General features: G+C 37.5%; 1 protein-coding gene across 1 annotated transcript in view; it reads right to left on the bottom strand.

The window, feature by feature from the left end:
• dlg2 (discs, large homolog 2 (Drosophila)) overlaps positions 1-13,003 on the bottom strand; it is a 320,093-nt gene that overhangs the window by 63,056 nt on the left and 244,034 nt on the right. Inside the window, exons 14-15 of the mRNA XM_052115808.1 lie at positions 7,848-7,907; positions 5,728-5,886 (exon numbers count right to left, since the gene is read on the bottom strand). Coding sequence (XP_051971768.1) covers positions 5,728-5,886; positions 7,848-7,907 — 219 coding nt within the window. The remainder of the gene's footprint in view (positions 1-5,727; positions 5,887-7,847; positions 7,908-13,003) is intronic.

The following is a 13,003-nucleotide window of genomic DNA, read 5'->3' as shown; positions in this document are numbered from 1 at the left end:
AACTTTTTTGCCCTATCAAATGCAGACTGAAACCATGCTTTTGTTCTAACCTCTAGAACAAAAACTGTTTTCAAATTCCTCCTTGAATCACAAATTCGTCTTAGTTGGTAAAGTTGGCTTAAAGGTTAACCTTTTTTCAGAGGTAGTGGGCAATGACTGCAGAGGGTAATGCATTTTTGTCCTTAGATATTAACACATCTAGGAAATTAATGGATGAAAGGTCTTTTCCAACCAAGTCTATGGTTCAAAAACAACATATTAATTTACTTCCACTTCATTTCCCATCGATGTAGCTAGCCCAGTATGTAATGCATTGCCCAATGGGATTGTTATTATTATAAATAAAGTCTAGTTCAAATTTCCCCATGAAAATGTTAGATAAGCTAGGTGCCAGAGGGGTGCCCATAGCAGTGCCTTGAACTTGGAGATAATAATATTTGTCAAATAAAATTAATTCCTGGTCAAAATAAATTTTGTAAGGTCTAATAAAGTCAACAGGTATTGTTTAAATTTTTGAAGTTTTTAGAAAATAATTCAAGAGAATCTAGACCTTCCTAATATGGAATGGAAGTATAGAGAGAAGACACATCTAATGTTACTGACCAATCTTGGTGCAATTGTAACTTATTCAAGTATGTTGTGTCTCTTAAATAAGAATGCGCATTTTTGATTAAAGGCTGCAATTGAAAGTCTATGAATTCAGACAACTTTTCAGTAAATTAACCAATACCCAGGGACATAGCAAAGGAATTCTGGGCCCCTTGACTGTATATTGGTCTGGGCTATTTCGCATAAAAAAAAAATACAGTTTAAAATTCGTTATGGCCCCTCTGGATCAGTGGGCCCCTAGAGTCTTTACCACCTTTCACCCCATTAGCTACGGCCCTGCCGATACCTGAAACTATAGGTCGGTATGGAGGATCTATACTAGACTTGTGTATTTTAGGCAATGCATAGAGTACTGGGGTAACAGGATGGCGCTTTGCTAGAAATTTTAGCTCTTGTTCAGTTGAAACAACTGAACAATTGAAATGCATTGGGATTGAGAAAGTTATGAAGTCTCGAGGTGGAGATAAAGCTGTCATTGATTGTAAAATAGGGTTAATTTGGACATTATCCATTGGCTGATTAGCCAATTAAGGACACCTGATAACACCTACAGGCCATTTATAAGAAGATCAAATGAGAACGGAGTTGACACACTGAGGTAAGCTTTTGGCTGAAATGGTTGCTTTAATTTCCCAGAATAAATAACTCTTATGTAGACATTTTCAGAGTGCAGACCGTCCTTTACTTTTGTTGCTTATGTTTGCCAGGGTGTATCCATGTAGTTGCTATGGTTTCCTGGGTGGTCTCTATGATATTCTGGTCTCTGATCTCTAGTATTTGCATTCTCCAGGAACACATTTCATAAATCTGTCAGCAAACCAAATTAAGCCAGTTTATACTGCTCTAACTGGAACACAACTCATACAAATTAGACATAAACAAACATTTTGTGGGAATTGTGATTTATAGTTTACGTCACTAAGAAATTGACCAAAACAATTTGCATTCGTCCTCTGCTTTTAGCCCCAAATAAAATTAATATTCATTATACAAACAAAGTTATAACTTCTGATCAGTGCGTCATTGAGGGTCATAGCAGCTGGGGATGGGGACACTGCTCCAGCTGAACACGTGTAATGGAGCCACTGAAGTGCCTCGAAAAAGAGTGATTTTGCCAGACGGCTTCATCCATTTGGTTACAAAATAAATGATATGAGGGATTCTCCCTCCTTACTGATGATTCAGAGAGGGCAGGATTTGGACGCATACTCTTAAGGTCTTGAAATACTTCAGCTCGCATTTATCTAAGGGAATTGTGCTTGAGGTTGTTAAGATCACGTAAATATTTGTGTCCCATATCCAAGTGTATACACATCAAGACATCGAACCAAATGGATCAACTGTATGTAACAAGAAAAATTAATCAAAAAAAGGTTTTGTTCTCCAAAGAAATTTAAATTGTCATGTTGTTCTGTCTTGTGTGGAACACCAAAATAATTATCTAGTAGAATGGCCAAGCAGTTATTTTACATACAATGAAAGTGAATGGTGACCAGCGGTTAGGGTGACTTTATTTCTTGTGTGGAAAAGAGCAGCTCAGACATTCCACATAAGAAATAATATCATACTGATTTGGAATGACATCAGAGTTAGTAAACATAACAGAATTACATTTTTTTTTGGTCAGCTAGTCCTTTATGCATTTAATATTCCTAGAATTCCATTAAATTCATTCTAGAATCCGCAGATACGTTACCATCAGCTGTAAGGTGCTGAGCATTTTAGCTGTTTATTGGGATCATAAAAGGAGAATTCTTCCCTTTCAGTTACATTCGTAAAAAAAAAAAAATATATATATATATATATATATCCCATGCTTATTTACACAGGACAGCTTGAATAAAAAAAATAAATTAAAAAAAGATGCTGCTTGCCTACTAACAAATTAGATGCACCAAAATAAAACCCTTCAAGAGCATCATCAAAAACTGCCAGACCCTGAGCAAGAGAGACAGTAAACCATTAATCACAGATGTTATCACTGGCATTTTCATGGTCGCTTTTTCACACGATTGCAAGACCTGAGGATTTAAGCGATGCATTAGGTGTGAGCGGCCCTGCCGCGGTGGTGTTCTCAAATGCAAATCAATTCAAATCCCAGAGAAGCCAATTAGACAGCACTTTATAATTCATAGGGTAATGAAGTTAGAAATGGAAATCTAAACAAACTGGTAAACAAAGCATGCCACTCTGAGGGCGTTATCAGGACGCAGATGACAGCAAACATTACTCAGCTATTTTTGGCAGAAAGAATATCTTAGTCCTACACAGTGTTATTATCACCAACGAAAAATAAAACGGAAACAAAATGAGAACCTTCGTTAACTTAACATTAAAAAAACCTGCTAACTAAAAGCTGCTATAATCGATTTTAGCAATCTGAAGCTTTCACTTTACTGAGCCGTTGAATTAGCCATGCCCCTTCATTCCAAAACCCTGACCTCCAAATATAATTTTGAGACCAAAACAGAGCAAAAGAGCAGCACTGTTTGCTCCTGTGGATGAAAAGCATCAATGTCTGTGGACAATAATATTTTTGTGCTGTTTACAAAGTCTACAGCTGTCACGGCGACCGGTGAGATATCTCAGGACACTTACAGTGAATATAAAAATTCGACACACCCCTGTTAAAACAGCAGGTTTTTGTGATGTAAAAAATTTAAACGATAAATCATATCACAATTTTTGCACCTTTTATGTAATAATTACAACCCATGCAATGCAACTGAAAACCAAAGTTACACATTTCAGAGAAAATAAATAAACTTAAAATAACTTAACTGCATAAGTGTACACATCCCTGAACTAATACTTAGTTGAAGTACCTTTTGATTTCATTGCAGCTCTCAGTCTGTTTGGATAAGAGTCTATTAGCTCGGCACATCTTGACTTAGGAAAATATTCCCACTCTTCTTTGCAAAAACGCTCCAGATCTGTCAAAATGCGAGAGTATCTCCTGTGTACGGCCCTCTTCAGGTCCCCCTACAGATTTTCTATAGAATTCAGGTCTGGGCTCTGGCTGGGCCATTCCAAAACCATGAATCTTTTTTTGCTGAAGCCATTCTTTTGTTGATTTGGATGTGTGCTTTGGATCATTGTCATGCTGATAGGTGAAAGATCTCTTCATTTTCAGCTTTCTAACAGATGCCAGAAGGTTCTGTGCCAAAACTGACTGGTACATGGAGCTATTCATGATTCCCTCCGCCTTCAATATAGCTTCAGTTCCAGCTGAAGAAAAGCAGGCCCAAAACATGATGCTGCCACCACCATGCTTCACCATGGGTGTGTTGTTCTTTTACTGATGTGCCGTGTTGTTTTTGTGCCAAACATACCTTTTACAATTTTGGGCAAAAACTTCAATCTTGATCTCATCAGACCATAACACATTTTTCCACATGGTTTTGGGAGATTGGATATAGGTTTTTGCGGGCTTGGATGTTTTTTTTTAAATAATTTTCATCAGAAATGTTTTATGTCTTGCCACCTTGCCCCACAGTCCAGACAAATGAAGAATATGAGAGATAGTTGTCACATGTTGGGAGCAACCAGTACTTGCCAGAAAGAGCTGCAGCTCCTTTAATGTAGCTGTAGGCCTCTTGAAAGCCTCCCTGAACAGTTTTGTCTTTGTCTTCTCGTCAACTTTAGAGGGACGTTCCGTTCTTGATAATGTCACTGTTGTGCCATACTTTCTCCACTTGTTGATGACTGTCTTCACTGTGTTCCATGGACATGGTCTATCTAATGCCTTGGAAAATCAATTTGTAGCCCTCACCTGAGCGATACTTTTCAACAATGATATCCCATTGATGCTTTGTAAACTCTTTGTGGCCCATGGCTCTTGTAGTAGTGTGCAACCAAGAAGATGTAAGAAAAATACTGAAGAAAATAAATTTACAATAAAACTAAAACTAAACTGAATCTAATGGAGTAAAAAGTAAACCATCGAAATGCAAACTAATATTAAAAGGAAACATTTAAAATTGCCTGTCCAGCAGAGAACTTCCACGGTAGCAAACACCTCTATTTACACTATTCATCTCTGGACTATTACATTTATATAGCCGGTCATTTAATCAGCAAGATGAGAGATATTGTGTTATTGCTAATAAAGTTTTATATCCAATTAACGATACAAGCTGCTGCCCAGACATAGAGTGAAATCAGTTAGGCAGGAAATAAAGAAGATAAAATCAATTCACTCTGATTTATGATGCACTAATGTCACACTGATGCCACAGGCACACAAACACGAACCGCATATGACAGCGGCCAAGCTCTGACCTTCAGTCTGACAAATGAAAATACTGATACATTGATGGTGGCTGGAGAAGGGAAGGAAACGAGAGGACAGCTGCAGCAGAGATGTGACTCAATTATACTGTTGTCACGGGTAACAGCCATGAAAACTAGAAATCTCCACGCTTGTGTCCTATAAGTGCACTTTGGATTGTTCCATGTTTAATGTATGACAAATAGAAATAAATGAAAGAATGTAACAAAGCTGCTGTAGCTGCTAATTTACATTTCATAACTCCATATTTTTATTATTAAAGTCAACAATAAATAGCGCTCACAACCCATTTTACTTCCGTAATGTGAGGTTGAAAAAAAAAAAAAGATTTTACAATCGCGATTTGATTGGATCGTCAAAAATTGCTGTTATATACCAGAACGTAGTTGGAGGGGAGTAGTTGAAAATAAGAGGGATTAATGATTTCACTTGAAAAGGAAAGTCCTTGGAGAGGTGAGGCAATTGACTAATTTTGTGTAAAGATTACGAAGTCAAACAATTTTTTCATTGTGGCAACATTCAACAATGAATCAGCATGATAAGTTCAGAAATAAGTATTAAGAAAGAACATTTTGATTTCATGTTGTTCAAGTAATATAATTCAAAGAAACATTAAATTTTTTCAAAGTACAAATAAAAATAAACATAAAATGTCCCTCTACTGTATCAAAAATCTGCAGAGAATTTAGGAAAGGGCGTGAAAGGTACATGATATGTTGGGCATGCAAGTGAGTTAAAATGAGTGTGGTTCATGCAGATGAGTTTAATTAGGGTGTGGCCACAGAGTTTTGTTTTGCATGCCTCATGCAGAGAGCTGTGCTCAATACCTGGTGATCTCGGAGTCAGGTAGCAGGCCTATGTGATAATGAGGGAAGTGGGGGATTGAGTGCATGGGGCTTTTATCAAACTCCACAGGGGAGTAGAGGCGGGGAGAGGGAGCACGGTCACTCAGTTTGTTCACAGTGCTGTAAACTGGCTCTGGAGGCCTGGTGTGGGAGAGAAACAAAGAGGCAGAGTAGTGCAGCTGGGGTTAGTGTGCTAATGTGAATTGATAGCGAGAGGGAGAGAAATAGAAAGACAGACACAGATTGAGAAAAAGAGAAAGAAAGGAAAAACATCGCAGAGGAAGCATGTTAGAGGAATAAGGCCTGAAACACACTCTACACAATACGTGAACACAAAATCTTCTAGCTAAGCAAGCATTGTTCCCATTTTTGTTTTAGTCATAGTTTTTGTCTTGATGAAAATTTATTTTAAATTCAGTCAATATTTGGTCATGACAAATTGACACATCATTCATTATTTTTAGTTAATTCTCTGATTGAGAAGTCATATAATTTTAGTGAATAAAAATAACATTTCAGCTGATGATATGTGCAAAATGACGAAATTGTGTGTCAAACTGTAAAAGATAAAACATGAACCACATTATCAATATTTTTGAAATGTTGGGTAATCAATTAGAATACACTGAATTAAATCAATCATTTAAAACAAATATTATAATAATTAAATAAATTTAATTGTTTTTATTAATATACATTTAAATAAATCATTAAATACCTAATTCAATTGTTAAATTAAATTCATTGACTTATTAAATCACTAAATAAATCACTAAATAAATCAATAAATATCCCTTGAATTTATTGATTTATTTTGTGAATAATGAAACATTTAAATTAATATATTTTTTATGATTTCATTATGTATTTAATATTTTTATTTTAAATATTTAAATATTTATCTAGTGATTCAAATGGAATAATTTGGCCATATTAAAAACACATCTTTATATCTTGCAATGTTCTTTTTCTTGACAAATTTAGTGTGCAAGTATCAGTAAGTTTAAATTCAATTTAATTAAAATTATGAACATTTTTATCTTCACTATTGTTGTCGAAAAAAAACCCTGTCAACATTTTTGTCAGTATGTTTGTGGGCAAGATTAACACTACAATAGTTTGACTCCACACATTGTTGCATTCTGAAATGTGTCAAAGTGCGATTCATTATTTAATGCACTTATGCGTTACATTCTCAGCGCTGCCAGAAGGGGCACTATAGCTGGCATTAGCACAAACCTCTCTTCTTCTATGGTCAGTTTTCTCTTTTAAGTCAAATACTGTCATGTCAGAGCAACAGTTGGAAGAGGATCTTCATGAATAATTCAGATGTACGAATGTTTATAGCTAGCTACCTGAATAATAATATATCTGGTTTGATGGCATAGACACTTGAAGGTAACTCTATTGCCCCTTGAGTACTGAGGTTTGTTACTGGCAAAGTAACACAAGAACTCACTCTAAGTATAACAGGACTGCATTGTCCAAGCAAGTCTGCATTTGTATGCTTGCATAGAGTATGTTTCTGGCCTTTAAGACGAGGTGCTAAAGAAGTTATTAAACATTTTAAAATATACTAGCATTGAATATCAGTGTTTCTTCGCTCCATTTAAAACGGACCATTTTGGTTCCACTCTGCTCTCACATCTTTAATCAACACACAGATCTTCAAAAGTTCCTTTTAATAATTCATGTTCTGTGTTAATCCTGGCAGATCAATGTGAAAAGACTCAACAGGGAATGACATCCAGGGATATCGGTTTGTTATTCATTCATTCCTTCCACTTTCACTCTCTCAAATCCATTTTGTACTTTCAGAATAACAGTTCAGACTGTCGCTCACTTAAAACTCACTCGAACTTTGCATAAAGGTGTCTGAAGGCTTCAGAAACAGAATTGGCTGTGAGTGCTTCATGCAGGAGGACGCAATTGAACATTCAGAACCCAAAAATTCAGCTAACTCATGGTAAAATGGTCTGCACTTATATAGCTCTTTTTTAACCTTAGCGGTTACCAAAGCGCTTTACACTGTGTCCCATTCACTCATTAACACAGACACTCACACTCATACACCAATGTATACACCAACTCATGTCGCTCACCTCAACTGGAAGTGCTGGGAATCAAACCTGTGACCTTCCATTTCATCTAACGAGGGATTTCTGACCAAAGATAGACAATAGGTTAGCATGAAGACAAAACTTCTCATATGAGCAGTTCATATGAAATTAGAAATATGCTGAGATGTGTATTCAAAACAGCTAAAACATATTCAGTACATGTCGCATGCAAAAAGAAAACAGATAAAATCTAAACAGAACTTTTGACAAATACAAAGAGGACAATACAACAAGCCGCCATATACAACAAAAATGGGTTTGACAAACATTTTCACATAAAATTAAGACACAAACCAACCACTCTAATATAATGTTATTTTAAAACGTAAATCCAGACATGTTGCTCAATGCGCATACATTAAACTGCCTGCTTTGAAAAATCTTTCAAAATCTTTAAAATATATAAAATAAAGAAAATGTTGAATCAACTATGGAAGTTCCACATTTCAACAATGCTATATATGTATAGACAGTACAAAGGAAATATTAAATTATTTGGGGTGAAAGATAGAGAATTGGACTAGGACAAGACGCAGGCCAGATTTGAACCTGCGTCTCCTGCATGAGCACATGTGCTAACCACTAGGCCACGGCTCCATCATTCCCTTCAAACTTTGAGTTGTCTGAAAACTGCAGTGAGACATTAGACATGCGGCTGTTCTTGCAGATAATGCAAGGGGGATATAAGCCTATTTGTGACAGGCTCCTCACTATACTGTTCCCTGCCTCCTCACTCAGTCGTGTGGCTCCTGCTCATGACTTGTCCTGAACGAACTGAAGAGATGACTGACAGACAGTCTTTTTACCTTCCCTTCATTCAACCCCCTTGTTTCTCTATCGTTCTATCTTTTACATTTCTCAGCATATCTTCTCTTTCTCCCCTGTGCCTATCTTTCTTCTCTCTCAGTCTATACAAGTCTGGTTTCAACACATTTCTTCACATCTGCAACTCTCCTTTTCTTCTTGTCCTTAACACTGGGGGTCACAAGGCTTTATAAAACCATGACAAAACCTACAGCTCACATCCTCTGGCACTTAATACTGACTGTGAGGCACAGAGATGTAGAATTAGAAACAGGCCAGTGTTGCAGAATTGACAAAAGCAAAGATTTGAGAGACATGTAAAAGTATTAATCAATCATGCCAAGCCTCCAACACGCTTAATGTGATTTACACAATGATTTAGCACATGAGCATCAACATGCTTTCATGGTCCTGAAACAATATCCCTAACACAATCCATGACCTATGATTTTAGGGGTGGGTTTAGGGTTAAAAAAAACTTGATGGCATTACATATTATACTTTTTCACTGTTCATGATACAGGAATGCTCAGTACAATTTGAGCTCAAGTGACAGCCTTTGTAGCATAATGTTGATAATCATAAAAATTAGTTTCGGCTCGTCCCAACTTTTCTTTAAAAAAGCAAAAATCCAGTTACAGTGAGGCACAATGGAAGTGGTGGTGGCTAATTTTTGAATATTAAAATACTCACTGTTTCAAAAGTATGGGCAGTAATGGGCAGTCCTCTGCGCCGTACGACACGCCTCCAAAAAAATTACACAACCAGCAGAGTGAAGAAAGATCCCGGAAAAATGCTGTTTCAACTTTCTTTGTACCAACATCATATCTTGTTTCACCTTGGCAAAATAATAAATGCCTTTTACTCTCTGTTCTTGTCAGAGAGCATTCTCTCTTTCTTAGCGTGCATAGTTAACAGAAACACAGATCTCGCATTCAGCATGGCGTTTGAAAATAAATAAATAAATAAATAAATAAATAAAAGGCATCATCGGAGGTTATGCAGGTACATAAGAATGGAGGTTTACATGGAGACAAGAAACACTGCATCGTCATGATGTTAGTAAAGTAAGAAGCAGATTTTATTAGCGTCTCTTCAGTACAACAACACAGCAACAAGTGAATGATTTACTTACTCTTTTACTATAAATGCTGACGTTAGAAAATTATCTGACATTGGCACATAATTCTGCTGTTTATTCTGAGGTTGTATGATAGTTTATAAGCCTATTTCACTAAATTCTGGTATTATAACCTTCTATACTGTGCTCAATGGCAGCGGAACTTTGTTACATACACTGGAAATGCAGCAAAATTCGAAAATTACTGTAAAAATGACAATTTAAACAACTTTACAGCTCAAATAATACATACATTTTAACAGAAGAATGAATGCTTATATAAATAAGTGCTTATATAAAATTATAAGCTTCACATTTCTGTTTAAACCCTCCAAAATTGCCATTTTTCCCATTCACTTCCATTGTAAATGCCTCACTCTAACCTCGATTTTTGCTTTTGTTTTAAAGAAAAGGAGGAACGAGTCGAAATACATTTTTTGGTAATCATCATTATGCCACAAATGCTGTCAATTGAGCTTAACTCGTATTGAACCCGGAACATTCCTTTAATGTAATTTAGTTGGAAATTAACATTCTTCATCCTCTCTTTGAATCTTAGAATTAAACAAGCCGTTTTTTATGCTGCTGTACCTTTAAGACTTCTATATAAATGGTAAATGGTCTGCACTTATATAGCGCTTTTTTTTTAACCTTAGAGGTTACCAAAGCGCTTTATACTGTGTCCCAATCACCCATCCACACTCACACTCACACTCATACACCAATGGTGGCACAGCTGCCATGCAAGGCGCTAACCTGCCATTGGGAGCAACTTGGGGTTTAGTTTCTTGCACAAGGACACTTCGGGATGTGGAGTTGTGTGGTCCAGGAATCGAACCACCAACCCTGCGATCGGAAGCCGACCCGCTCTACCACCTGAGACACAGCCGCCCCGTAATTGTAGTAAAGCGAGAAACAGCGCTCTGCTGTGCTTACTCAAGGGCTGCGGGTTTGCTGTTGGGTTCAGTATAATTGACACGCTCCATTCTTTAATAAGTCTTTTTGCAATTCATGCTGAAACGTGCCACACAAGCAGTTAAAGTTAAACTGCAATTCAGAAGCTTGCGAAAAATTCAGAACAAGTTGTCTGTATTAATAAATCTGTCTGACGTTAGAAAGTTGCACACAATTCAGAACCAGTTGACGCATATACAATCAGGTGTAAATGGTGATGGCGCCTGTCAACTTGTGATCGGATCACCCTAAACGAATCTTAATACCAGGCAATAAACAGGGCACACACATACACAGGAGTGAGAGAGTGAAATTAAAACTGATGCACTAGGTTTAATGTTATTCTATTTCAATTTTATCTTTCAAAATAATGGAAAGCATTTGACATTTTTCATCAATGTTTCCAAAAAATCTGTAAATAATGGAGAATTTTCAGTTAATGCAACCCCTGGTAGTTTACACCCAGACACATGTACATAAACACGCACTACACTAACATGTCCACAGATGATAGCAGTAACTCAGACCTACACAGGCACAGAATTCAGCAAAACCCACTGCCATAAATACCTAAGTACACCTTGACTACACATCTAATAATTATGAAAGTGTGTGTGGGTGTGCTTAGAAATAATTGAGCATTCACTCAAGGTAGCACTGCTGACTAAAGTGTTTATGTATGCGAAAAGGGAATGTTCTACTTTAACAGCTGTATTATTCATGATGATTGTATGGTTGGGGAGTGGGTTCAAGCGAATACATGTGTTTCACCTTATAGCTCTAGAAAAGTATGAAACAGGACATGTGCCACTGTGTTTTATATTTTGTGTGTTATTATGCCATATGTGCGTGTTCGTGTGCTTGTCTATTGTCCCATATTGAAATGGGGCTCTTACACTGAGCTTCACTGACTGAATGCCACACAACCAACTTATGCACACATAAGCACACTCCATCAAACCTAAACCACAATGACACATTTTCACATATGTATGCACTAACATGAACAAAAACATGGCCATCCTCTCCCCTTGGACTTCTGCCTACTGTCACACCTAATTCATTATTCAACTTGTGAGAAATAACATAAGTTCACATTTATTATGCAAATCCACATGAAACGCCCACTCGACATTTCAGCTGCAATCAATTCCTGAGCCTTTAAACTTAAAAGTATATTATGTGCTTTATTAAGTGTGTCTTCACAGTATTCCAACTTTCCATATTATAATCTTCAGCAAGACCTGGAACATTTTCAGAGTGCTCAATTCTGCAGAGGACTACTGTGGAAAACACAGTAGAACAGGAGGGGGCTGAAGCTCCAGATGGGCTTATTTGTCTTCTAACACATGGACCACGTAAACTTCTTACCCGGCCAAGAGGAGGGGGGTTTAATCCACTTCTTTCACCTCAGGGAAAGGTCATGCTCTCTGTTTAGCATGCATGTTTGCATGCACGTTCAGCATTCACGATCGACTGTAAAACTGTGAAAGTTTTTCACTGCAGGGGGTTGTATCTCTTTCACAGTGGGAGACTTTAAAAAGGCCATCTGATACAAGCAACAAACACATAAAGGTTCAGAGATTTCAGTGGAAGTTTGGAAAGAGGATTTGTTATTCGTTTTGCAATTTGCAAAGCTAGGAAAAAGACTCAGGGAAAACTTTGAAAGTATTTATTTGTATGTGATGCATTGTTTTAGATCCTGATTCACTAAAGAAATTATGTAAATCGTCTCGGGTTACATGTGTAACCCTTGTTCCCTGAAAAAGGCGGAACGAGATGTTGCGCTGCTAAGCGCTACGGGGAACAGCTTTAGCTGTGAGCCGAGCTGAATAATGTGTGGAACACGTCAATGCACATTGACCGGAATTTATAGCCTCGGCTGATGTAATCATTAGATGCAACTGAGGCCAGGCTATAAATGGATACGTCACCAGGTGTCGTCAGATACTTCTTTTTGAAGAGCAGTCCTGGGACGTCCCAGTGCGGCAAAGCAGCGCAACATCTCGTTCCGCCTTTTTCAGGGAACAAGGGTTACACATGTAACCCGAGACGTTCCCTTTACAAAAGGCTTCACTACGATGTTGCGCTGCTAAGCGCTACGGGAACGCAATACCCACGCCGCCGCACTTGGGGCTGTCCGGACCCCTACGGTTGTGCAGTGTACTCACAAAAACGCGAGAGGTCTCAGACATGAGCTTCAGATGTCGACTCAAGGGCATAAGAGCCCGGAGTAGCATAAACATCTAAACCATTCAAT

This window comes from Xyrauchen texanus, chromosome 43, assembly GCF_025860055.1.
Source record: "Xyrauchen texanus isolate HMW12.3.18 chromosome 43, RBS_HiC_50CHRs, whole genome shotgun sequence".
Lineage (NCBI taxonomy): Eukaryota > Metazoa > Chordata > Actinopteri > Cypriniformes > Catostomidae > Xyrauchen > Xyrauchen texanus.
The sequence above is the reverse complement of the archived record's forward strand: the minus strand, read 5'-3'. Positions and strand labels throughout refer to the sequence as shown.